This window comes from Malaclemys terrapin, chromosome 8 (genome assembly GCF_027887155.1).
Source record: "Malaclemys terrapin pileata isolate rMalTer1 chromosome 8, rMalTer1.hap1, whole genome shotgun sequence".
Lineage (NCBI taxonomy): Eukaryota > Metazoa > Chordata > Testudines > Emydidae > Malaclemys > Malaclemys terrapin.
This window is the reverse complement of record NC_071512.1, coordinates 36,880,529-36,908,055: the sequence shown is the minus strand read 5'-3', so window position 1 is coordinate 36,908,055 and position 27,527 is coordinate 36,880,529. Positions and strand designations below refer to the sequence as shown.

At 48.2% G+C, this 27,527-nt stretch overlaps 2 protein-coding genes across 16 annotated transcripts in view; both read right to left on the bottom strand.

The window, feature by feature from the left end:
- ANKHD1 (ankyrin repeat and KH domain containing 1) overlaps window positions 1-5,155 on the bottom strand; it is a 199,674-nt gene extending 194,519 nt beyond the window's left edge. For 7 of the 14 annotated variants that reach the window (XM_054038708.1, XM_054038713.1, XM_054038711.1 and 4 more), the window contains exon 1: window positions 4,808-5,151. In XM_054038708.1, coding sequence (XP_053894683.1) covers window positions 4,808-5,086 — 279 coding nt within the window. In that variant the 5' untranslated portion in view covers window positions 5,087-5,151. Of the gene's footprint in view, window positions 1-4,807 lie in introns of all 14 variants that reach the window. The other 7 variants (XM_054038709.1, XM_054038715.1, XM_054038717.1 and 4 more) reach the window with 2 other exon arrangements.
- A 17,546-nt stretch (window positions 5,156-22,701) lies between these two features.
- SLC4A9 (solute carrier family 4 member 9) overlaps window positions 22,702-27,527 on the bottom strand; it is a 52,568-nt gene continuing 47,742 nt past the window's right edge. Inside the window, exons 21-22 of one of the 2 annotated variants that reach the window (XM_054038567.1) lie at window positions 24,790-24,878; window positions 22,702-23,388 (exon numbers count right to left, since the gene is read on the bottom strand). In XM_054038567.1, coding sequence (XP_053894542.1) covers window positions 24,825-24,878 — 54 coding nt within the window. In that variant the 3' untranslated portion in view covers window positions 22,702-23,388; window positions 24,790-24,824. The remainder of the gene's footprint in view (window positions 23,389-24,789; window positions 24,879-27,527) is intronic. The other variant, XM_054038566.1, reaches the window with a different exon arrangement.

Sequence of the window (27,527 nt, the reverse complement as noted above, 5' to 3'; positions counted from 1 at the left end):
TTTCAGAAGTATTTTCCCTTTGAACTCAAACAGACAAAGGTGTTCATAAGGGGCATATCAGCTGGCATGGACCAGCCATGAGTGTCTAACTGCAGTGGAGACATACCCAAGGTTTCCTAATCTTTCCCCATATGTACAGTTTCTTGGCCTGTGCTGACTCAAAGCTAATTCATTCTCATTGTTCTCCTTCCTCAGTTTTTTTGATTTCTGATGCCCATCTCCTCTGCCTCCATCCTCAGAATAATCCTTTAGAACAACTGAGACAAAGATATTGCTCAAAAATTATATCCACTTACTGTATATACTCGTTCATAAGCTGCATATTTTTGGTAAAAAAAGACACATGAAAGAGCAGGCGTCGGCTTATAAACACGTCTACACCAAAATTTGATGATTTTAAACTCTATGGAATCATTGAATTGAATATCTAATACATTGTCATTGTTTACCTGGAGCGTCTGCAGGCATGGAGCCCTCAGCTCCCTGTGGCTGCGGTTCGCCGTTCCCAGCCACTAGGAGCTGCGGGAATTGGCGCGTCACTTCCCGCAGCTCCCATTGGCTGGGAACAGCAAACCGCGGCCACAGGGAGCTGATGGGCTCCGTGCCTGTGAACGCTTCAGGTAAACAAAACATCCAGGCCCACTAGAGCTTACCCTAATGGGCCAGGAGCCAAAGTTTGCCAACCCCTGAAATATAGGGTTGGATTATGAAAGGGTCATGCAGTTTTTGCTATTTTTACCTAACCATCTTGGGGGGTCGGCTTATAAATGAACAGACTAATGAACGAGTATATATGGTACTGTTTCTACTTTAGAGACTTCCTGATCCCCACCCCAGCTGTTTTTTTCCCCATTAAGTGTCTCATAGGATGCAGAATAATGCAGGAAATAGGGAAATGGACTGAGAGTCAGGAGGTCTGGGTTCTATTCCCAGCTCTGCCACTGACGGGCTGTGTGACTGTGGGCAAATCACTGCCCCCTGTGCCTCAGTTTCCTCATCTGCAATGTGAGGATAATATTTCCCTTTTAAAGCACTTTCAAATCTCAGATAAGAAATGCTATAAATATTATTTATCTTGCCTCTGTGAAATTTTATTCATTTTTGAATCCTGTATTTGTTTTACACTTCTGTTGTATTTTATTTTCTGCACCTCCATGATGATTTTATTTGGTTATTTTCTCCATCTGCCATTGACTAATCCTAGTCCAGTTATTTTACCATATTAAAAATCACATCAATGCAATATATTAAGAATACTGCACATGCACATACACTTGTTACTGATGTCATTTCAGCATGGTTTCTTTTTTAGAACTATAGAAGCCAACTGCAGAAAAAGCCCAGATTAAGGGAACATTGCAAACCTTCATTTTATGTATAGTATAATTCCAGCTATCTGAAAATCCTAGTTACCCGAAGCCAGTGTCCCCTCCCCTCCACATAACCCTATGTCACTTACAGAACACTTCCATTTATCCAAAACTTTTGGATGTCATCCAAGCCATTTGGATAAACAGAAGCATATTACACCTCTACCCCGATATAACGCTTTCCTCGGGAGCCAAAAAATCTTTCCGCCTTATAGGTGAAACCACGTTATATCGAATTTGCTTTGATCCGCCGGAGCGCGCAGCCCCCCCCCCCCCCCCCCCCCGGAGTGCAGCTTTACCGCATTATATCCAAATTCATGTTCTATCAGGTTGCATTATATCGGGGTAGAGGTGTATTTATTTTTAAATCTCCCTTCAAGTGCTCCCTAATTCCAAGCATTGGTAGTACCTCAAAGCATACACCCAAGTCAGCGACTCGTGACTTGAGACCACAGTTCAGACACTTGCTAAGTTTTCAAAGCTGTCTAATTCAAGAGCTGCAGTTTTCCATCCCAAGATCTTACAGTTGCTTCTTTGGGACAGAGGACAACAGCAGCAGGTGCCTCTAATATTCTGCCACAGAGAACAAGGCTAAAAGACAGCTCCTCTTGAATTGTGTCAATCTTGTTCCATAACAACCTAGCAGGGAATCAGTCAAGACTCATCCTTCTCGGTCATGTTTCCTCATACAGTCACCTCTGCCCAATACTGAGCACAGGTAATGAGCACATTCAGGATCAAACTCAGGGAGAAACACCAAGACAACTTAAATACATGCGTAGATTGGAAGCCTCTGAATATTTATTTGGCAGCACCTTTTAAAAAGTTTTAAACAAGAAAGTTGTTCTTGGAGAAAGATCTTATTTCCTATACTCCAGCCTCGAGCAAGTCTTTGTACAAAGTCCCTAATCTTTTTTGCCCTCAATGGTTTATAATGAATCTACAGACTAGAATCAGAGGGGTAGCCGTGTTAGTCTGAATCTGTAAAAAGCAACAGAGGGTCCTGTGGCACCTTTTACTAAAGTACTACTTTGCCATTATATAGCCTCATTCACCAGAGGATCTCAACAAGGGTGCTTCACAGACACTAATTAGACATCCACATCTCTTGAGACAGAGAAGTAGGTAACTAAAGGTACATCGCAAATTAATGTATGATTGTAGCATGGGTATGCCTACCCATGCTAGCTTTAATCTAGCTAGTGGGGATAATATTAGTGAATACATAGCGACATGGACTTCAGCATGGGTTACCCATCCCAGGACAAACCTGCCAATGACCCTAATCATGTACGCTGGTTGCTGGCCCACACTGAAAACCCTACCACTGCATCTTCATATTATTGTTACCCACACTAGAGTAAAGTTGGTGCAGGTATGCCTACCCATGCTACAGTCATCCCTTAATCTGCATCGTAGACATACCCAAAAAGGATAAAGCAACAAAGAGTCCTGTGACACCTTATAGACTAACACCTGTTAGTCTATAAGGTGCCACAGGACTCTTTGTTGCTTTTTACAGATGCAGACTAACACAGTTACCCCTCTGATACTTGACACCAAAAAGGATAAATTTCCAAAGCAGAATCTTTACCAGTATGATGGCATCAATATCAGAATAAAGATACTCTTTCAGAATCTCTGTAGGTATGTTTTAGATCTTTCTTGATTTCATATTTAGCTGACAGATTCTCAGAGCGGTTCTCACTTAGACCTGTGTTTTGTAAACACTGCTGTAAAACAGATATACACTAACATGTGAAGGAACAGAGATAGACGGCTTGATACATGCTAGATACCAAAAGAGAAGCAATTTTTTTTTTCCTTAGCTAGTGCGTGGAGGGGATTCAAATATTTTACAAATAACCCCAAACCCCACTGGAATATATTTCAGTTTGAATATTTACAAGAACATGGATATTTATGGGCTGTAACCTCAAATAGAGGCCATGTTGACACACAGAAGTTCCACCAGTTTAATTTAGAATTTAAAAACAGCTTAGTCCTGGTGTGGACACTTAAACTGACATATCAATTCAGCTTAATTTAGAAAGCTGTAAGAAGTGTGCCTGCACACTTTACACAAGTTTACCTAAATCAATTGGACTAAAAATATGTATTTTTATTAAATTAGTACAACTTTCTTAGTCAGACAAGGCCTAATAGTTCAGAATTCACCAGGTCTGGGGGTGAGTGGACAGCTGCATAATGGAGTGCCTAGACACCAGGATAAGTGCTGGGCCCCTCCTTCCATCCCTTCAGGTGAAATTGTAAAGTAGAGAAGTTCAAGCATCAATCCACTCCAGGCATCCAATTCTGGTGTGTGTATGTGGGGCGGGGGGGTTAGCATTATGTTAATTGTACCTTTTCCCTCTTGCAAAGCTGTGCAGAGGTTGGGGAGCTGCAACACATGAGCTTTGGACACTAGGAACCATCTGTTTAGGTGGAGGCAGTAGTAGTGAGTAGAACCTCAAAACTCTCCCCTTCAATTAGATGACATGGGAAACTGAAGTAATTCCCTCACCATAGCACCAGTGGGTGGTGATGGTGGATGAAAACTTAGACTTGTTTTCCCTCCCTAGACCAGATGGAGCAGCGTTCACTGAGTGTTTAGAACCCCCACAGACCCCATATAGGACGTTGATGGGTATACACCCACACACACACACACCCCTTCAGGTTATACACGTGTTTGGGAGATTAGAGAGTGGAATTCCTTCCATTCTTCTCTAGGGAGAGAAACCCCTCCTCTCATCACAAGACTAAGTGCTTGGAACCCCTATACCTCCTCCTCCTGAGTCTGGGGTAGCAATAAGTGAGTGCTGGGAACCTCAGACACTCCTTAAGACCGAGCACAGAATAGGTTCAGTGTGGCCAGGTACTGGAAGCCACCACCCTCCTACACTATATGAGAGAAAGGCTGAATACTAAACCCCTCCCCCACCCAGACCATCAGTCTGATGAAACAAAACTGGGTGCTGGAACCCCATCTCCCCGAGACTGGGTGCAGATATGGTGCTAAAATCACCCCCTCCCAGCCGGGGGGGGGGGGCTGAGCGGCTGAGACTCTCCTCCCAGACTGGCTATGACGAGGAGAATGTGGGGGTGCTGAGCCCCACAGATTAGGGGCACAATGGAGGAGTTTGGGTGCGGGGCCCCGCCCCCATTCCGCGGGCACAGGGCTGGTACTGGGACAGTCCCCCGCTCACGATTGGAGGCACATAGCGAGACGAGCGGTTGGATGCTGGGAGGCCCCCGCTCCTGGGTGCACAGGAGGCTGAACACTGGGACCCCAGGGCTCGCTGTTGGGTTCTGGGGCCCGTTTTACTGAGCACAGAAGGTCAGGCCCCAGGTCGCCGCTGCCGCTGCGAGCCGGCCTAGGCCGGTCAGGAAGCGGCTGAGCGCGGAGAAACCGGGCTCGGCCATCGGTCTCTCACCTCGGACACCTCGTCCTCATCGCTGCCGGAACCGCCGCCGCCGCCCCCACTCCTCAGCACGGCGGCCGCCAGCTTGAAGTCGAGGGCGGCCTCTCCAGCGTCGGGCGCTCCGGGGCCTCCTGGCCCGCCGGGCCCAGCCTCCCCGAAGAGGCGCACGGCCCTCAGCCCCAACGGGGCGGGCCCGGCCGCGGCGGGGGCCTCGGCAGTGGGGGGAGCACGGGGAGTGACCGAGTCTATCTCCTCGTCGCCGACAGGGGCGGCGGTGCCGTCTGTGAGCATCGCGCTGATCCGGGGCCGCCGCTGCTCTCACAGCCCAGCCGTCTCCGTCCCCTCACAGCACCAGCAGCAGCAGCGCCACTAACTTCTCACAACCAAACGGGACTAGAAGCGCTGCACCGCCTACCCACCCGCTTTTGCCACTCTCATTGGCCATGTTCGGTCTGAGCCTCAGCTCCATTGGACAAAACCCCCGCCACTCATCTTCTCGTCACGCGCTCCCATCATGCTGCTTTGAGAGCACACGCCGAGGCGGTTTGTACTCGGTGCCCCGCCCCGTTCTCTTTCGGTCTCTTCCTGAATTTGCGGAAATCTGACTGGGCATCCGGCATGTCAGTCAAGCCCCTCCCGGGACAGCTGGAGACTGATTGGATAAAATATCCGTCGGTCAACTTTAATTCGAGATTTCCGGACTCCGATTGCTCAGATAGTGCATCAGTCATACCTCACAGCTCTTGGCTCCGAATGATTGGCTTGTCTCCCAATCCGTCACACACTCCCCTTTGACTCCTTCTGAAGGTCTCACTCAGTTAGACCAGGCTCCGCCCCCTGCTATGATTGGAAGATAGCCATGACTGTCAATGATAAGTACCGTGCCCTCCTTTCCCAGCCACCTGCCCCAGCCTACCCTGCAGAGGAGATATAACTGGATGAATACGGTGTCAATCACTCAGTCCGCAATTCCGTCTGCTTTCCTTCCCCACCCCCACGCTGAGTCCAAGGATGGCCGCTGCTGACACCCGCATGGGCCCCTCCCCAACTCTGCGAGTCCCGCCCACCGGGATGCTCACTCCCTTGCCTTGGCCCTAGATGTGGCCGTGTTCTCCTCCTCACGTGCCCCCCCGTGCGATCTCCGCAGGGCGCCCGGGCCCTCTCGCGCGCGGTGCCTGCCCTGCCACAGCGAGCTCGGCCCCTTCGCGCCCCAGCTGTTTTCGCAGCGCCCATGCGGCAGGGGCGCTCAGTCCGCCGGACGCTAGGCGGTTGGTGGGGGCCTATTCAGCGGGGGAAGTTGCCCAAAGACCTACTGCAGCCGGGATCTCTGGGACCCAGAACCAGTCCGGCACTGGGAGCTGGCACATGCGGGAAGCGGAGCTGCCCCGGGGCCGGGAACCAAGCTCTGCGCGCATAATAGCCATTGTTGCCCTCTAGTTACTTGGGGTTTAACCTGCTCTGCCGGGGCGGGGGAGGTGCCCAGCTGTAAGAAATGGCTGGCGTGCCACCTGGCTTCTCCTTCCCCTGCAAAATGCCTGGGTGTTTTCTGCTTCAGTGCCAGCTGTGGCCCTTACTGGTTCATCTCAGTGTGACATTCACTCTGAAACCTAACAATGACCCTGTACCCAGCAGCAACCTTATTTTCTGTTTTGTTAGTGATCACTGGGGGCGCAGGGACATCCATTCAGTATGCTTTTCCATTGTTGGAGGTTGGGTGAGAATCTCTTTTATTGGACCAACTTTTCCATTGTTGTTGGACATACCGGTGAGTACTGGGAGGCAATGGAAACAATTGTGCTCTCTCTATATCCATCTAAGGTGACCAGATGTCCCGATTTTATTGGGACAGTCCAGATTTTTGGCTCCTATTACCCCTCACCCTCGTCCCGACTTTTCACACTTGCTGTCTGGTCACTGTATATCCATCAGTTTAAAAACCAGGCTGCCCTTTCATCCAGGCCTCAGTGCCTGTTCTCTGACTGGATTTCCCACTCTGATGGAGGTAGGGTGACCAGATGTCCTGATTTTACAGGGACAGTCCCGATTTTTGGATCTTTTTCTTATATAGGTTCCTATTACCCCCCACCCCCATCCCGATTTTTCACATTTGCTGTCTGGTCACCCTAGATGGAGGGGACAGAAATGCGTTGGGGCAGGGCTTTCCCCTAGCCCAGAAGTTGGAGAGAAAGGATGAAAGAAATGACAGGCATTTGAGTTTACTTCCTCCGAGGAAACATATTTGCCATCAGTTCTACTTTAGCAGGATCTCATCCAAATTTCTGTCCTTGGTCCTACTATTGTCTTGTTCTTCCCTAGGGATTCTGATAGGTTGGAGCCATTCTTGTCCCTCCTGTTCTCATTGCCTGCTGCCAGTTTGTTTGCTGCGTGGGTCTCCCTGCTGCAGCATAGTGGTGAGAAGTAGCAGGATAGTCATCCAAACAACCCTAGCCAGCAGGAACCATCCCATCCAGTGATGAGGGGGAAGGAGATGAGAAGGCTGAGGAGGAGGGGCAGAAGGAAAACTCATGTCTACCATAGATCACAGGAGCCTGCAGAAATAAGGGTTGAAGAGAGGAGTTCCCTAGTGGTTGGCGCACAGCTGTGCCCCCAAAAGGTTGGGCTACATCAGGTTGCAGTTTGGTCACTGTCAAAAGGCTGAGTTCCTGCCGAGGACACAACTGTCATTTGTTTTTCTTTGTATAAGAGACTAAATAATTGGATTTACTGTCAACTGGCCCTGGCAGAAAAGGAACTTGTTTAAAAAGGACACACTCTGGTTAAAAGCCACCTGTTATGAATACAGTATATCTGTATTCACCTGTGCTACTAACAACACCTTTGGTGACCAAAACAGTGATTTTACAAATCTCATGTACTTTTTACTGCTCAGGCCATTTAATCACCTGTTAAAAATGCAATCACCTTAGACAACAGCAAATAGATAAATCAGGTTCGCTTTTAATTCTAGTCAGTTTCCCTTTGGTTCAAATCCCTAAACACTATGCAGTTGTATTTGGAGAGCAAGCACTGCAGGAAATCTTGAAAAAGAGCGAGAAAAAACTATGACAACACATTGCCACATCCATGACATTTCCCAATGTGGGATTTTGTAAAATCTCTTTTCCAAAACCCAAATGTTTCAGCTTATGCTACTTTAAGGCTATTCCAGCCTTGCAACGTAGTGACATTCTGCCTCTTGCAGGCACAGGCAATGGGCTGGGCAGCTAGAGACATCTGCAGGAACTCAACCAGCATTCCTCACAGGGACCCTGGACACGCATGTCAGAGTAACAGTTCCATCACCATAAGAGAGAGCACAGGCTGCTCCATTCTGCACCTAGACAGCGCTGCAGGGTGTGTAATGGCACAACAAGGACAGCAGCCTTTCATGGAGGGAGAGGAGGTGACATTTGAGGAATGTAATGTTGGTGAAAGGTGCCAGCAGTATAGCCCTGGAGACTCTCCTCTCTGCATCCAAAGAGCAGCACAGGGATATCCCATACCAGTGTGCCCCAACCCTGTGACTTGGAGGGACTTCCTTGCAGAGCTGGCCCTATGTTTTGTCAGGCTTTGTGTGATAACACGTGACAGCTACATTTCGCCCCTTGCCAAACTATGGCCATGTCCCACATCTCCATGTGGCACCAGAGGGGACTGATTTCAACCAAAGTGATTTAAATCAGCAGGCAGGAAACCTTGATTTAAATCTATTGTAATCATGTTTTTCATTTGTATTTTTAGTTACTTTCCTAAGGAAACATTCATTCTCATTAGTTGGTAACCATTAAAGAAGGTTGACTTTCAACTAAATACAGCCTCGCCACTAAATTTGGTGCTTCTTTTTGCTAAACAGGAAGACACGCTATATCTATAACCATTTATTTATGCAAGTATATAATTTAACATACATTCAGATTCTTACTTTTTAAATGTATTATTTTAGAAAATGGTGAACAGTACATTTCTTATTTACTGGATGATTTTTTTTTTACTTGTGCTTTGTGTCAAGCTTTATTTGAATGAAAATTCAAATTAAATTAAAATGCACAAAACAGCATTTATTATTAAAATAAAAGTACCTTACAAGTGCAGGATGCCTGAGGAAAAAAAGCATATCAAAATTTAAAACCTTTTAAAATGTGGTGTTGCAGCCGTGGCTGGTCCAAGGATATGAGAGGGACTGGGTGGGTGAGGTGACGTCTTTTATTGGACCAACTGCTGGTGGTGGAAGGTACAAGCTTTCAAGCTATACAGGACACTGGTTTCCTTCCCCAGATCTAAAGAAGAAATCTGTGAAGCTCAAAAGTGCATCTGCCACCAACAGAAGTTGGTCCAATAAAGGATATTATCTCAACTACCTTGTCAGTAGACAGAAGGTGGAGCCACAGTGCCATGCTCCTAGCTAGGCTGGAAGTGGGGGAAGGGGTTAGTTCATGTGACATCTACCACAAATATCTCACTATAAAGGGGAATCAGGGATGGTTCTTTGGCTGCCAGGGTGGGTTTGCATGCATGAAGCAGGGCCCTGTGCAGACACCACAGCTGCTGTTGCTTCTACTGGCAAAAAGAGAGTCCTAACAAGAGCAGAGGTTTCTTCTGTGCACCTGCCCCTGGAAGCCTCTTATCATGGCCCATGCGCTGAGGTACTGGAGTGCAGGGAACTTTGCTGGCCCACCCCTTCCCCATATGGCTGAGCTGTTCCCCCTGTCTGCACCATGGCTGGAGCTAGGAAGAATACAGGAGAGATTCCCTATTGTGGGGCACTTGGCAAGTCAGTTCCTGCATACAACTGGGCATTGACCCATAGGAAAGCACTAGATCTATCTGGGCCAATACACTGTCTACACAGAGGATTCCCCCTGTGCAGTGCCAGAAGCATCCTGGCCAACAATGCAGCACTGTGCAGAGTCACAGTCCAGGTTTTCCCATGATTGTCTCTTTTTTAAGTAGTTGTCCTGGGAAATCTGTGAGACAGCTCAGTACACGTTGCCAGCTGTCCAGATCTAGGGGCGCAGGATCATCCTGGATGTCGCATTCCTCCCTCAGGCCACCCCTGACAGCATCCAGCAACCCCAGCTCCTCTCCCAGCCATGGATCCTTGGCACAGAAGAGAGGCATTTGTCTCTCCTAAACATAAACTACAGGCAGATGCCACTAAGCTGTTGGCTAATCCCTTGGGAAACATAATAGCTGAGATGATGGGGCAAACACCAGCTTGCACAATCAGAGAGGCTTGACAATGGACTAGAGCTGAGGCTGCTTCTGGGCCCTGCCACATCCAGCTACTGTGTCTGAACTTAATAATCCTTAGACTACCGAACCTCAAACTATGCAGCTGCATCCAGCTCACCAGACACTGCTCTCAGGATCTGATTAGAGCCATGCAGTAGTAGGCCCAGCATGTGCGACATATTGCTGCATGGGGCTTGTCATGCCGTGTAAATAGACAGTGACGTGGAGTCCTGATAACTCTGGTCTACAATTTTTGAGAAGTCGTCTGCTTCAGAGATAAAATGTGCTATTTATTATGTATTTTAATGTGCTGAATTCAACTATGACAATTAAAACAACTGATTGGCTACTGTTTCTAAGATATTTAAGTTTTTACATTTTATGTCTATGTATATTGTGTAGATAGTAGAGTTTTAATCATAAATTGTAAACCTAGGTCTTTTCATGTGTTTATGGTTGCTTTACATGATAATATTTCACCTGTCCTGTTTATGTAACACTTTAAAAATCAGCAAAAGGGTTATATAAATAAAATGTATTATGAAACAAAAGGCAAAAAACTATTATGTACATAGTTTAGTCCTATTCAGTGTCTACTCGGCGCTTCTTGGCTTGTCTTTTGTATTCATTAAATGGAGCATCTCTTGTCACTGTCCAGCAATAGTCTGCAAGCACTGATGGGCTCCATTTGCCCTGATAGCGTTTTTCCATTGTTGCAATGTCCTGGTGAAATCGCTCGCCGTGCTCATCGCTCACTGCTCCGCAGTTCGGTGGAAAAAAATCTAGATGAGAGTGCAAAAAATGTATCTTTAGTGACACATTGCAACCAAGGCTTTTGTATGCCTTGAGGAGGTTTTCCACCAACAACCTGTAGTTGTCTGCCTTGTTGTTTCCGAGAAAATTTATTGCCACTAACTGGAAGGCTTTCCATGCCGTCTTTTCCTTGCCACGCAGTGCATGGTCAAATGCATCATCTCGAAGAAGTTCACGAATCTGAGGACCAACAACGACACCTTCCTTTATCTTAGCTTCACTTAACCTTGGAAATTTTCCACGGAGGTACTTGAAAGCTGCTTGTGTTTTGTCAATGGCTTTGACAAAGTTCTTCATCAGACCCAGCTTGATGTGTAAGGGTGATAACAAAATCTTCCTTGATTCAACAAGTGGTGGATGCTGAACACTTTTCCTCGCAAGCTCCAATGCCTATCGGAGTGGCCAATCTTTCTTGATGTAGTGGGAATCTCTTGCATGACTATCCCATTCGCAAAGAAAACAGCAGTACTTTGTGTATCCAGTGTGCAGACCAAGCAAGAGAGCAACAACCTTCAAATCGCCACAAAGCTGCCACTGATGTTGGTCATAGTTTATGCACCTCAAAAGTTGTTTCATGTTGTCATAGGTTTCCTTCATATGGACTGCATGACCAACTGAAATTGATGGCAAAACATTCCCATTATGCAGTAAAACAGCTTTAAGACTCGTCTTCGATGAATCAATGAACAGTCTCCACTCATCTGGATCGTGAACGACGTTGAGGGCTGCCATCACACCATCGATGTTGTTGCAGGCTACAAGATCACCTTCCATGAAGAAAAATGGGACAAGATCCTTTTGACGGTCACAGAACATGGAAACCCTAACGTCACCTGCCAGGAGATTCCACTGCTGTAGTCTGGAGCCCAACAGCTCTGCCTTACTCTTGGGTAGTTCCAAATCCCTGACAAGGTCATTCAGTTCACCTTGTGTTATGAGATGTGGTTCAGAGGAGGAGGATGGGAGAAAATGTGGGTCCTGTGACATTGATGGTTCAGGACCAGAAGTTTCATCCTCTTCCTCGTCTGACTCAAGTGAGAATGATTCTGGTGCATCAGGAACCGGCAGTCCTTCTCCGTGGGGTACTGGGCGTATAGCTGATGGAATCTTTGGATAATGCACAGTCCACTTTTTCTTCTTTGACACACCTTTCCCAACTGGAGGCACCATGCAAAAGTAACAATTGCTGGTATGATCTGTTGGCGCTCTCCAAATCATTGGCACTGCAAAAGGCATAGATTTCCTTTTCCTGTTCAACTACTGGTGAAGATTTGTTGCACAAGTGTTGCAGCATATGTGTGGGGTCCATCTCTTGTTCTGATCTCCAATTTTGCAGCCAAAATAAAGGTGATAGGCTTTCTTAACCATAGTGGTTATACCGCGCTTTTGTGATGCAAAAGTCACTTCACCACAAACATAGCAGAAGTTATCTGCACTGTTCACACGAGTACGAGGCATCTCTGCTCACTTTGGCTAAACAGAAATGTGTCACTTTGCAAAATCAAACACTGACAAATAAGAGAGCACAACACCGTATGATTTCTAGAGCTGATATAGGGCAATTTGTGCAGCAGAGAGATGTAAGCTTCGTTATGATTGCATCATCCATGACTTCTAGGAATAACATGATGCAAGTCATATCGTGTATGATGCAATACCAGCTTCAGATTGCATCATTCATTGTTTTGCCTAAAAAGCAAGTACTGTCCAAACCCAGTCATAGATTTATTCATAGATCCAGTCAAAGATGTATTTTAGTCATTTCTGGTTTAAATTGAGATCCCTTCCCTTTATAACTCACTTATCCTCCGCCATTCCCAAGTCAAGGGTCGTATATACTGACCCAATAGCATATCTTGAAAACTAGAGCCAATCAACAATTTTGAGCATAATTTTCGTTCTCAGTGACCCAGAATTAGTAAAGTTTGACTACATGTATTTCAGAAGCATTTTGGCTGTAGAGCAGTGAACACAAACCCCATGATGCAGCATCAGGGTGCCCTGGACTGATTATTTTGTGAGATGCCCAGAAGCCACAGGAACAGAATTTATAATAATGATACAGGTGGTAATAATGATGAGTCTTTCTCCAGTGCCATTTGGTAATGAACTGGCTACTTTGCAGCTCATAACTCCTGGCACACCTGTGTAGGCTCAACCCCTGCCCCCCGGAGCAGGGGACCAGTTTGGAAAGCTCCTCTAAGCAGAGCAGATACTATCAGCAGGGATCAGAGCAGGAGAGACAAGGACCCTACACAGAGAGCAATTACATTGAAAACCTGCCCTTGTGCATGTGAAATGAATAGTTCATGTGACTAATTCAGACTGCTGCACTGAGTTCACCACATGCCGTCAGACAGTGCCATGCCTATAAAAGTGGAGATACACCACAGCATTCACCTGGAGGGCAGGCTCCATGAGCTGCCACCTTACTATTGATACAGGAACTGCCAGCAGAGCCCAGTCCAGGAGCAAGTGCCATACTCAGGAGATTGTTTGAGGGCTGGGATCCTCCTCACAAGTTTGTCACCAAAGGGTAGCAAGGTGCTTCTGGCTAGAGGACTATTTTGAGATGGATAATGTGTGTGTTGGAATTTATCCATGGTGTGGCTTCCTAGGGCCCTTACTTTCAGCTGGAAGAAAGAGAAAAACTTGAACTTCAGAGGTGTGAGGCAGCCAATCCTGGAGAAAGGCTGACTAGAGTGAAGAAATGGGGTGGATTTGGGGGTAATTAGCAGGTGTTGGGGCACTTTGAGGGGTCTGGCGCTTGGGACCTTTATGGCTGGATTTTGTTAGTGAATTTCTCATAATGACACTGAGGCTAATGAGTCTGTGCTAGTGAAAACATTTGCTAATCCTAGGAAGTAGAGTACAATGGAGCTAATGGCACACAGCTACTGCATGCTATTCCAATGACACTGAGGTTGGTTTAACTGAGACTCACAACAGAGACTTGAGCCAAGTTAGTAAATGAGCTGCCACCTTACTATTGATACAAGGCCTGGGTGGGTGGAGAATCCAGAGGAGTGTCCCAGCACTACCTAGCACTGGAACCTTACTCTGTACACCTGTCTGCAAGGCAGTGTCAGCGCTAGGCATAATCAGACTAAGCCATTGCTTAGGGCCCTGAGCAGCTCAAGGGGGCTCCCATTTGCTTTTATAGTATGTGATGTGTGTGGGTTAGAGCCCCCAATGGGGTAGCACCGCCTCTGCTACAGGGAAATTGATGGTATGATTAAAGCATAGAACTGGGACTCAGGCCAGGTCTGTTCTGATCTAAGCTGTGCCACAGACTCAGTGTGTGGCCTTGGGAAGGTTACTTAACCTCCAAGAATGAGGACAATGCTCCTTTACAGTGGTGGGTTTTTTTTGTGGCATGCTTTGTGAGCCTTGAACAGAAAGTGCTCTTTAAACGCACAGTGTTCTTTTGTACACACCCAGTGCCTCTAGCATTGTTGCATGTACCATGTGCTGTGTAATGACAGGAGACGACTCAGTGTTTCTCACACTAAACCATCTCTATATTAAGAAATGCTTTACAGAGGTGCTGCAACTGCAACTAGCATTCAAGCCATGTGCTCACAGACTGATTTCCTGCTGCCTCCTCCAAACATTTCCCTCCTCTAACCTGTGCTCCATCCTTCAGGTTCCAGGCAGGTTGCTACAACCATCACCTACAAAAGTTCACTTGAATAAGGGCCCTGTTTAGGGGGACTTTATAGTTTAGGCTTTGTCCACACCCAAACTTGCACTAATCTAGTTAAAATGGTGCAAACCCCTATATGAACACTCTTGAAATGGTTGAAAATCAGCTTATCTGCATATCTGTGCAAGTTTATGTGTAGACAGCCACAAACATCTCTGACGTTTCTGCTGAAGCAAACCAACAGTGAGTATGTGGATGCCTTTTTATCTCGGCAGGAACTAGAGAATGCTATAGTTTCACATCTCTATCCCCTCTATTCATTGTTGTATTGATTTAAGTCTCTCCCTGTTTCTATTGCAATACTGGTAAATGGCAGAAGATTTTGGTGGCTCCTAAATCACCATAGAGGCCAATCAAAGGCCATATAATGCTATAACATTAGATGTTTCTCTATGTTATCCCAGAATATCCTTTAAAAGACAAACTCAAGGCCCAACCTTGCAAGTCCTTCCCCATACAAACTGTCCTTACTCACATGAGCATTTCAGTCATGTCAAAGGCACTGCTTACATGAGTAAGATTAGTCACTTGAGTAAGGAATTGTAGTGTCATACGTGGCTTGTGGTACAAATGATACAGAGTAGTCACTTCACCCATGACTGAAATGCAGCTACTTCTGTGGTGGGACTCATCAGCTGTTTCACGACACAGAGCAACACCACATAACAATTTAGGTTGGGAAGTGAAGAATATTATATCCAATTGAAACTACTATGGGGGATAGCTGGGGAGGGAGGGGGGTTAAGGCAGGTGGAATGTTATTTATCAGAGTTGGAATTTGGCCTGACTCTATTCACTAGTTATTTGAAAAGTACCTCAGCAGTTTTGATCCCTGCAATTTTCAATCTCAGCCTGATGGATGAAGCATCACAGCTCCTGGGCTCAAATACTTGTCAGGTTGTTTTTGTTCAAATTTCTATTAACTTGTAACTTTCCTTCCTCTGTCATTATTACAAACTAATTATTAACAATTTTCTCTGTATAAAAATAGCCATGATCCTGCACATTTCATGTGTCAGGAATCCAAGCCAGACAAAGAACAGTTCAACCATGCAGATGTGATTTCCGTAGAGAGAGCTGGTGAGAATTCACTTAGCCAAACTCAGCAAGGAAGCAGAGGTAAAATGAGCCCTTCAGACTCTTCTGGGATTTTAGTTTTATTCTCCCCTTCCAGGTGTGGGAATCTTGCCCCAAGAACATTCCATAGATGCCATTCATATTACATATCCTCCAGTGCATGCCTCCATGCTGCCTGGGTGATGACTGATACAAGTCCCCCACTGGCCACCCAGCTAGCTACTAGCATAATTCCACTATTGGGTGCCATCTGAAGACAAGCAAACTCCCCCTGTTGGGTGCCCTGCATGATTTCTCATCTCCTGGCCACCAGCAGAGGAGCAAGCCCTGACCAGGAATGAATGGTGACTGCACTGCTCCCCATTTCTGCAAAGATGCTCCACGATCCAGAGAAGGTGGCAGCCACTGGCTACCTGTTCAGTGAGTAGTGCAGCTCACCTCATGAGTGGGGCATGGAGCGGGGGCACATGTCCCCATACTGGCTGGTATGATCGCTACCCCCTGCCTCCCAAACATCCACATATTACCACCCTGCTCTACTATTGCCTGACCTGGATGTGCTTCTGAAACCAGGAAAACGTAAACCAAGGGCAGGAGAGTCACAACTACACATGCAGTGCGAGGGGCAAAATGATACATCAGCTCCAAGGCAAACACGCTGAACAGTATACTACTGCCTGCAGAGGACTGCCTGCAGAGAGCAGTACGAGGAACAATAGCGATCCTGCAGCATAACATGACTGCACTTCCCCAGAGGCAGGAGAGCAGCTTTATTTTTTGCTGTGTATTATTAGCATTTCACACATATCTTTTTGTAATCTGGTACCTACCTAACAGGCCTCACCTAACAAAGGGCTACTCACAAAAGCCACGTCTGCCTACAGAAGCTGGGCCAGGGGTCTCTGAGAGCACTCGACCTGGGGTCTCTGACTACCAGAGGGATGCAGACAGTGTATTTATTTTGTATTTTAAAATGCTTATAACCATGGGGCCAGAGTCTGCTGTCAGTTACACCGCAGAAATCAGGAGCAACTCCACTGGATAGGGTTACCATATCTGAACTTTCAAAAAAGAGGAGACTCCATTGGGGGGGGAGGAGGGTAGCCCCACCCCCTAGCCACTCCCTCCCACTTCCCGCCCCCTGACAGCCCCCCCAGAACCACTGACCCATCTAACCCCCCCTGCTCCCTGTCCCTGACTGCCCCCCTTCTCCAACTCCCTGGCCCCCTTACTGTGCCGCTCGGCTTAGAGCAGGTGTCTGGCTCCGCTCCCCAAGGAGCGCCCCACCCCACCCCACCCCGCCCGAGCGCTGCCGAGCAGCGTGCTGAGGCTGTGGAGGAGGAGGGAAGCGGGGGAGGGGCTCTGGCCGCCGCTGCCAGCCCCGCCGCCGCCGCGTTTCCTCACAGGCGCACAGGCCTGCCCCCCAGTGCTGCCGGGCGGCGTGCTAAGGCTGCAGGGGATGGGGGGAGCCGGGAAGGGGCTTTGGTTGCCGAGGCCCCAATGCGAGCGGTGCTCGGCCGCCCTGTCAGCCACTTTTCAGTCAATAAATAGCCGACCGGGGGGAAATCCCGGACATTTTAAGTTTTTTAGAAATCCCCCCCGGACAGCTATTTAAAGAGCGAAAAGCTGGACATGTTCGGGGAAACCCAGACGTATGGTAGCCCTACCACTGGAGTACCACCAACACGAAACTGAGGAAAGTAATACTAGGCCCAAGGCCTAATATTGCACCACTGAGATCAATGGCAGTTTTTCCACTGACATCAGTAATCACAGGATGAAGATTTAAGTGCTTTCCTATCTGACAGTAAACACATCTGTGGCGCTGGGCGAGTATGGTGCTAATACCATGAGAAAGAAACAACCAATGCAAAGCAAACTATAAAGACAGCATGAACCCAACTGGGAGCCTGATCAACTTCTGCTTTTGGGGCCCGCCCAATGCCTCCCTGGGGTCTTGTTTGTGCTGCTCCTGTGGTGCAAAGGAGACTTAAAGCTGCCATAAGGCAGCCTAGGGTAGGGAAACCTCAGATGGCATAGGACTGGTTACACCAGCCCTTCTTGACCCCACAGATGTAGAGGATCTTTTGGGGTAGGCTGGGGCATGTCAGGGGGGAGAAGGAAGCAATTCCAGTTTATGTGGCAGCCCGGGGGGACCTTTATGTGCCAAAATGAGTCAGTGCAGCCTCAGGATTGCTCTAACTTGTGCTGCAGCCTGGTATGGATCCTCCAGGTGAGGAGATCATAGAGGGAGCATAAAAGACTGATGCACCATCCCTTTCTTGGGAGGCGCTGAGCATGGCTCTGGTGCACCAGGGAATCTTCCCAATTTTGGCTTGGCAAATGGCTCAGTGTTCATAAACTAGCTCTTCCTCACAGCATTTTTAAAACCTGGGATGGGGATAATTTGCTTTGGCTGGCTAGAGCTAAAACCCTTTTAACACTCAGACATACAGAGAGAAATAAAGATAAATATGTCTCTAAGAAACATGCTGGAGAGGGTGGGGGAGAGCGTAGAATAAAAGGTACTTTCCTCTGGATTTGATGGAACATCCCAGTGCACAGGCATGCTGGGCATGGATTTAAAACCCCATCATGGTTGTAGCAAAGATGACGCCACTTGGTCATGCTCTGGGGGCCCCGGGTATAAAGACTGCACCATAGAAAATCACTCACACCCCCTGAGATCAAGATTCAGGCTGGCAGGACCAGATTAAGGCATAGTCTCTGTAGGGTTCACGGAGAGCCCCAATCCCTAGAGTCATAGAACAGGAGCAGCCAGCTCCTGAGCACCCCCTCCACAGCCAGACTGTTTTGCCCCTTCAGGGCCCTTTAAATTCACAGGTCAAAGGTAGCTCAAACAATCCCCAAAAGGGGGCCCACTTATTGAGTCCTCAGGTGTGTATTAGCTCCCTAGGCCCAAGCCCTGCTAGCCTCTCTTCCAATAGCCCAAAAGAGCACAGAGGCTTGGAAAATAGAACACAAACTCTCCCAGCCGTTACCCAAGTTTCACATGGGCACAGCCCCGCCTCCCTGACGGTCAGTCTGTCTGCTTCCCAGCACCTCTTCCCTGGAGTTTGCCCTTCTCAGACAGTGCTCTCTCCCTGCCAACTCAGGGCCCTGCAGTATCTGTAGGCTTGGCTGCACTTTACTCTCTTCGCTGCACCTTCCTGTTCCTTTTGTACTGGAAGCCCCATATTCCTCTCAGGTGGGGCTCGTCCTGGAATCAGGGCTGACTTAGCCCCAGGCTCTCCAGCCCTTGGGGCAATGCACCCCATTCCAGGTCACAGGAGGACAGCAGGATAACAGCTTTCTTTAAATCATAAACATAGCCCATCTGGGTATGAAGAAATGCTTGAAAATATGACTAGAGTGTCATGGAAGCAGCAATATCTACCTGAGTTGCAGTGAGGCTGAAATACCAGCTCTGGGAGGTGTGACTTACCCCATTCCTCCTCCTGTGGAGTACTAAGCTCTGAAACCTGCTCTGGAGGCCCTGCCAACACCAGCTCAGCAGAGGACACTCTGTGGTGTGGACCCTCATTGTTGGGTGGTGTCAGGAGGGAAACCCTCCTCTTCCCAGAATCCTCTGCTTGGGTGGGTGGGGGCTGAGTCCTCCCCCCTCCAGGATGGACCCAAGTCTGCCTGAAGATAGGATGTGGGGAGTCACATCCTGCTGAAATAGTGGGGACCTATTTTGACAGCTCTAGTGTGGATGGCCTCTGTCGTGACCACCCTAATTAGGGGTAGGGCCACTGTGCACAGGCATGGCTACGGCACACATGTGTCGCCAGGAGGGTGCCCCTGAGAGGGTGTCCCTAGCTCCTGGGCTTGCTTTAGTGTGGCTCTGTAAGCTGCCAACATTTTGGAAGAGACGGGCAGGGCCGGCTCCAGGGTTTGGGCCATCCCAAGCAGCCAAAAAAATAAAAAAAAAAAGCCGCGATCGCGATCTGCGGCAGCAATTCGGCGGAAGGTCCTTCGCTCCGAGCAGGAGTGAGGGACCGTCCGCCGAATTGCCGCTGAATAGCTGGACCTGCCGCCCCTCTCCGGAGTGGCCGCCCCAAGCACCTGCTTGCCAAGCTGGTGCCTGGAGCTGGCCCTGGAGACGGAAGCCCCCTGGCCATATGCCATTGTTTGGACAGTCTGGGGTCTTCTGCTAATGGAAAAGCTGATGGATGGTCGGAGCCAGGTGAGGGAAGTTCCATACAGTGCGGACCACCATGTCTAGACTATGAAGAGGGCAAGCCAGAGGAAACAAATTAACCTGGGAAATGGAGGGATTTTCTTTTGCTGTAAAACATTTACAGCCTTTGAGCTGCATTCTAGTAGTAATACATGGGGAAAACGACGGCTGCTAACCATCAGCTCCTGTGTCAGCTCCTACTTTAAAGATCCTGACGGTGCTGTAATCTGACCTGAAAAGCTAAATTTTTTTGATACAGTTTTTTTCTGGTATCTGTTTGAAATTCACAAAATACAAAGCAAAAGCATCATCCCAAGAAATCGGACATGATCTACCCACAATGCAACACTGTCTCATATTACTTTCAGTGGCCCAATATAGATCTCCAGGTACTGAAACCTATCTCAGGTGTAGACTAAAGTGAAGAAGTCTCATTCTCTAGGAGCTGAGGACGAATTAAAACCTAGTGGCCAACACATGACAGTTGTCCTTACAAATAATTAGGAAACCTGGAACTCCGGCAAAGGGAAATCAAAATACAGACTCTAATTTGAACACAGATATTTACAGTCTCCCCAGATAAGTCTTGAGTGATGGCAGCTTTCAAAGAGCGCTGGTGTTATTAATCAGCAAAACTCACTAGCCCATTGCCTAGTACATCCAGCTCAGGAATCTGGCCAGCGGAATCTCCCTGCTTAAAGAAGGAGCAGAATGGAATCACTATGGTACTAGAACGCCAAGTGGGCCCAGCCCTGCCTGTGCTACAGGCAACTTTTCTCCCCAGGTGGGGAGAACAAGGAGGGTCAGGGGACCCAATCAAGCCAGGACGAGACTTGGGGAGAGAAGATGCCACAGATGGCTGTTGGCAGATGCCTGCAGACACTGTAGAGTTGTAAGGAAGTTCCTGGGGAAGGCTGAAGGCAGGAGAGCAGCATGGTGGAGTTAGAAAGCTCCTATAGGGGTCCCTGCTGGGAAACCAGACCACATCCTAGGCAAGAAGCCGAAGAAGACAGACCCTTTGGATGGAGAGGCTGGGCCCAGTTGGAAACATTGTGTTCATTGTGGACTTGTAGGGGAGACACACGATCGAGTTCTGTTCATAGAAGACGTCAGTTCCCCTCTGTGTGGCAACAGTAGAGGGCAAATCAAAGGGACCAAGGAGAAGAACAGCCCAAGCCCTGGAAGGACAAATTAGGAGGGCCGGGTGTGGCCTTTAGGGCCACTGGAGAGTGTGTGAATGATTATATAAATTAGACTCCACCCAAACAGGGGAATTTTGTTTTAAATACTGTGGAGTTTACTGAGGGGGCCTGACAAGGGGAAACCGAGGCAGGGATCATAGAGCCAACTCCAGCCACAAGGGGGAACTCAGGAGGCAGCCACCCTGCTACAACAAGGAATCATTGTGGCAGGTCACAGTTAAAAATTTTTGCTCCTTCTTCCTTCTCATGCCAGTGTACGGATGGCTCTGATATCTATGCCCACTATGCTGGGCTTCCATCATGTGAGAAGTGGTCTGCACCACTCCGGGCTGGGGGTGCTGCTGCTTCCCACAATACAAAGAGATTTGTGCAGAGCTGTTATGAAACCATTTTCTTCTGAACCCATGCACCATGGATCCCAAGGACAGAGCCCAGCATGATATTACACTGGACAGGGGTACCACCCTTAGTGGCATGGGCAGTCACAATGATAAGGTGCCAGCTTAAAAGCTGCAACTACTTGGCATAAAATGGAGGAAACTGTAGCATTCTCCACCTTTAATACAGAAATGCAACCCATGGAGACTACAGGTCCCAGCATGCCATGTTCCGTTTCAACGCAGTAGCTTTGCTGGGACCTGTACTCCGCATGGCCTGCCCACCCATATTGTCATGGCGCACGGTGTAGAATTCTATGGCCAGCTGTGATGGAATGTGTCTGCACTGAGCCCCAGCTTGATGCGGTGTAGCAATAACTCCCTGCGAGGCCTGCTCCTGGGGATTCCCATGGGGTGTGCCTGGGTGCTGTTTAGAGCTTGTGATGGGGTATACCGACCCCATGCTGGTCAATGGGGGGTTAACGAGTTAATGTGGGCTCTGGTAGCCCCACCTTGACACACCTGTGAGACAAGTCAGCAGTGGAGGCAGGAGCTAACAAGGGAGAATATCTGACCCAGCTCAGTGGAGGGTAGACCAGGGAGGAGAGCAGACCTTTACCTCTGGAGGCAGGAGCTCCTTGGATGACTGCTGCCTGCTGCTAGCTCATCTTGAGAGGGGACTATTCCTCTATATTTCCCTGGGAACTCAGTTTAGGACCACAGCCTGATGGACTCCCCGAAGGAACAGCCTTAACCCGACTGTGGGATTATTCCTTTGTTTTAATTCCCCTTTTGTTCTGACAACCCGGGAAGGGGCAGGAGTCCTACCCAGGACCCAGTCAGAGGGTGGAGTCTCTTAGGACTGGAAGTGGAGTGGGAAAACCACTCAGACTTTGCAGAGCAGTGGCCTGGCTGAGTGCTGGGGATCCTGCCCAGAGCCTAAAGGGCGTCCTGGGGAAGGAATTCTGGTGACAAGCTGAACATGTCCTAGGGAGAGATTTTCACAAGTTGCAGTAAAGTGTGAGTCCAGCCGCCTCCTTTTAGTCAAATACGCTCCCTCTGAGAAATCTGGAGCGCTCTGACAGTGGAGATGCGGCAGAACCGCAGAGCGGGCTGGGGTGGCTTTATTTCTTGCTCTGTAGGAGAACAGCGGCGTTTGGTGAGACTCTGACAGTGGAAAGATTGTTACTGGTATTAACAGTTCTTCCCAACTATGCAGAATCCAACAAGTAGGGAAATGAACCAGTTTCAAAAAGTCTCTGGTTTCATTTCAATTGCATGATTCTAGAGTGCGCACAAGCAGGAGATCCAGTTACTAGAGGAATTGCAGCACTTTAATAAATAGGACAATAGTTACATACATTGTTGGTTTTGTTAAGCTACTCAGTGGCAGACAGGAGTTAGGTGACAGTGTCCAGAGAGACAAGGTGGATGGGGAAAGAGACAAGCTTGTGAGCTTATACAGAGCTCTTCTTCAAGTCTTCTGTTGTCTCTTTCACCAAAGAAAGTTGGTCCAATAAAAGCTGTTACCTCACCCAGCTTGTCTCTAATATCCTGGGACCAACATGGCTATAACAACACTGCAAACAACTCATGGTATCCAGTCAGGGACTATGCAGCAAAGGTATTTGGTAATGTCATCACATCCAGCACAGCAGGTTATGTGAGGGGGAGAGAGACTGCCTTGTCCATTTTGTTCCAGAATTTTAAGCTTAAAAACACTTGTTCCCTTCATTGCATCTTCCCTTTAAACCGTCCATGCACCAGCCATGCTCAGTTCCTGGGTTGTCGATGGAGCTCTGGAGATCAACCTCTTCCCAGAAATGCAAATTGTCTGCTTCCCACATGCATGAGACCATCAGAAAACACTCCCTGCTCAACACAGAAGTCATGTAGGGAGAAGAAAATCACATAAGACTATTGGCAAGGGACATTGATGCCTTTGATCCAGTCACCGTGCGGAGCTCCAGCTGACACTAGAGCAGACTGTGTTTCCTTGGTATCTGTTAGATGAACCAAGAATTGTCAGCTGTCTAGTTCTGCTGCTCTGTTCCATTTACAAAACAGAACCCCCCGCACAATGGACAGACATTTGGAGACAAGAATTCTCATCCCCATCCCTTGCTCAGTTCCCACCAATTGCTGATCCTGCCTCACTTAGGACACTCCCCAGCACCCCCAGCAGCCGGGTGAGGGGAGCCTGGCCAGGCTCCACCTGGGAGTCACACATCCCGCTTTCCTTCACTGAAGGCCAGCAGCTGTCACATGGCAGAGTCCTTTGAAAATGTTGGCAAGGCCTTCAGAAAGCTTCACCAAACCTGCCCTCCCATGCAGCTGCCTTTAGGAAAGCTGTGTGTGCTCTGCTCCTTCGGTCTGGCCTTCCAGAACAAGCTGCTCCTCCTCTGACACTTTTAGAAATCCCACTACTGCAGTGTGGGCCTCCTTCCAGCGCTCTGGAACGTGCCCTGCCTTGCCCTGCCTGTGTGATCCTGTGTCAGCCGCTGTGATTAGGGGAGTGTTCAAAGACATTTAACTTTTGGTACTGTAGCTATGAATTCCTTGTTTGCTCCTGATCGACCCAGTTCACCTGCTGAAGTGCACCTGCCCGGCTGCCTAATGGTGCAGGTGCACCTGAGGGAGGTCCGCTGCCATGTGCTGCATGGTCTGGGCCTGTCTGGAAGAACAGCCTTGCCATGCTGCAGTTGCACAGAGAAGTGCAAGTGCCAGGATGCTGCCAAATGAACTAGGTGTGTCTGCATCCACCATGCAATGCAGCCAGTGTTTTGCAAGATGCACCGGTTATGTCAGCAGGGCTGCATGCTTCCTGCTGCTGAACGTACCATGTACACAGCATGAACCACACCCACTGGGATGCTGTTGCAGCCACCAAATGGAACACAACACTCGGGGTACAGTCACCTGCCATGCTAACAAGTGATCTGGCTACACCTGGCTCACTGCACTGCCTAGGGGCACTCACCTCCTGCGCTGCCAAATGCCTCAGGTGAAGTTGGCAGAAGGCGCACCCCAGCTCAGCTGTGGCACGCCCTGGTTGTGCTGGGTGGGATAAGCAGGCCCTAGGTGTCTAAGGGAGAACCCAGAGGACAGATCCTATTGTGTGTTGTGAGGATGTGAAGTGTTCCATGTGGCAGCAGGACCAGCCCCAGCCCTGCAGGGTGTGGAGGTAGTTGTGAGCTAAGGCAGGTAAGGTACTCTCTGTCAGGAGTGACCCATCCTGCTCCTGCAGACTTCCCGGGGCCTGATGTTCTGAGGTGCTAAGCGCCCGCTACTCCCCAGGAGGCTGCAGGTGGTCATGCTCCTTATGACTACACATAGGGACAGGAGCAGCACAGCTAGCTCACCACTGGCCAGATAGGTGCATCACGTGAGTTACTGTCCCTCACCTTTTGCCTTGTCCCATCCACGAGGCTGGATTCCTCTAATTCACAGAGATGTTGATTTCTGGTCCTTTTTCCTGGTACATGAATTCAGACTGTAGGAAAGAAGCAGAGGCCAAGGCAGGCGTTACTGGCTTGTCCACTGACCGTGGAGCGTCATTCAAACACTACACTTCCAGTGGCAGAGAGATGCATTCTTCACTCAGAATCATGCTGTCTGCCTAAATGAGCTTCTCTATTGCAACCTGTCGCTTAGCCTCGCTCAGACAGGCTACAACAGTGTTTACTGTGGCTTTGGTGGTGAGTCCTCCCTATGGCATAAGTATGACTAACTCACTCTAGAGCATGGCACATGTGGCTAGGGCAGGGATCAGAGAGTCCTGGGTTCTAGTCCTACCTGAACTATCCACCAGAGCTGGGTGAAATACTTTGACCAATGTTTTTTTTTCAGTGAACAATGCAGATGTGGGGACCCTGCCCCATTTTGTGAATCCATGTCGATTTCACCAAATTGTTTTGGTTAAAAAAACCCAAACAAACAAAAAACATTAGAAAAAAATCAAACCATTTTGATTTTTCAAGTGGAAACGACTTTCTGTTTCAAGATTTCCTTTAACTTTATTATTAAAAAAATTAAACATAAAAAATGCTCAAAATCTAAATGAAATATTTGATTCAACCCAAAACAACTTCTTTCTGAAAGGTAAAAATAATTGTTTTTGGTTTGACCTGAAACTAGTTTTCTCCCTGATTACGTTTTTTGGGAATCGCTGGCAAGTGGAAAAATCCATTACCTGTCCAGCCCTAGCACGGCGTGGCTTTCGGAGGTCACTCAGCCTCAAAAGTGGCCTCTGGTCTTGGGTGCCCGCTTTCAGCCACCTAGGGCCTGATCTTCTCAGAAGTGGTGCACTCTGCGGCTCCCACTGACTGCGGCTGCAATTGTGTGTGCTCTGCACATCTGAGGAGGTGGCCCTGGCATCTCAAGATAGATGCCCAGAAATTGAGGTTCCCAAGAGGAGAGGCCGCTTTTGAAAATGTTGGACTTATCGTCTTTGTGCCTCATTTCCCCTCTCTGTGATATGGGACTTAGACCTAACTCAGAGGGCTGCCTGGAGGCTTCATAAAGCAAAGCACTCGGAGTGCCTCGGCTGACGGATACTGTTGTATTCCTGATGGCAGTCTCCTCCACCACCCCTCGAGCAGCCAGGAACACCTCAGAATCTTAGGACAGAATCACAGAAATGTAGGGCTGGGAGGGACCTTGAGAGGCCGTCAAATCCAGCCACTGAGTTGTGGCAGCACCAAATAAACCTAGACCAGCCCTGACAGGTGTTTGTCCATCCTGTTTTTAAAAGCTTCCAATGATGGAAACTCCACAACCTCCCTTGGAAGCCTGTTCCAGATCTTAACTATCATAAGAGTTAGAAAGTTTTTCCTAATATCTAACCTGAATTTCCCTTGCTGCCGATTAAGCCCTTTGCTTCTTGTCCTACCTTCAGTGGACATGGAGAACCATTGATCAATGTCTTCTTTAGAACAATCCTTAAAATGTTTGAAGACTATCATCAGGTCCCCCCTCAGTTTTCTTTTCTCAAGATGAAACATGTCCAGCTTTTTTAACCTTTCCTCACAAGTCAGGTTTTCTAAACCTTGTCTCATTTTTGTTGCTCTCCTCTGGAGTCTCTCCAATTTGTCCACATCTCTCCTAAAGTGTGATGCCCAGAACTGGACACAGTACTCCAGCTGAGGCCTCACCAGCGCCGAGTAGACCAGGACAGTTACCTCTCGTGCCTTACACATAACACTCCTGATGTGATTTTAGCCTTTTTCACAACTGCATCATTTTGTTGACTCACATTGAGTTTGTGATCCACTGTAACCCCCAGATTCTTTTTAGCAGTACTACCACCTAGCCAGTTATTCCCCATTTTGTGGTTGTGCATTTGATTTTCCTTCCTAAGCAAAGTACTTTGCAGTTATCTTTACTGAATTTCATCTTGTTGATTTCAGACCAATTCTCCAATTTGTCCAGGTGGTTTTGAATTCTAATCCTGTCCCGCAAAGTGCATGCAACCCCTCCTAGTTTGGTGTCATCCACCAGTGTTATAGCATATTCTCCACTCTATTATGCAAGTCATTAATGAAAATACTGACTAGTAGTGGACCCAGGACTGAGCCCTGTGAGACTCCACTAGATACACCTTCCCAGTTTGACAGCAAGCCACTGATAGCTGCTCTTTGACTACATCTTTCAACCAGTTGTGCACTCACTTACTAGTAATTCCATCTAGATCACATTTCCCTGGTTTGATTGTGTGAATGTCCTGTGGGACTGCATCCAAAGCCTTTCAGAGCTATGAGGAGAGTACTGGCGCCTGGTGCATTGCCAGATCTGGCGCTAGCACGCTAAATAATTTACTGCTTCATCAGGCATTTGTAGCAGGTCTGTGCTGGCCACTTTGCTACTGTCTGTCATATCCCCTGCGATGAGAAAGGCCTGGCTGCTTGTTCCTATGGTAACTCCAGCCCCAGAAAGGGCCTGGGAGACGGGGAAAGGAAGCAGCTCCGGAGAAGCCCTTCCCGAAGTCCCCCTGTATTGCTGGCTGTGAGTGGAATCCTCGTGGCAATATTTGTGTCTGTCTGACCCAGAGCAAAGCCCCACCGTGCACAGCCTGCCTTTCCAATAGAAAATGAAGCTCCAAAGAGCTGCCAGCATCTGCTGCTCCTGACAGAGGTGAGCTGTG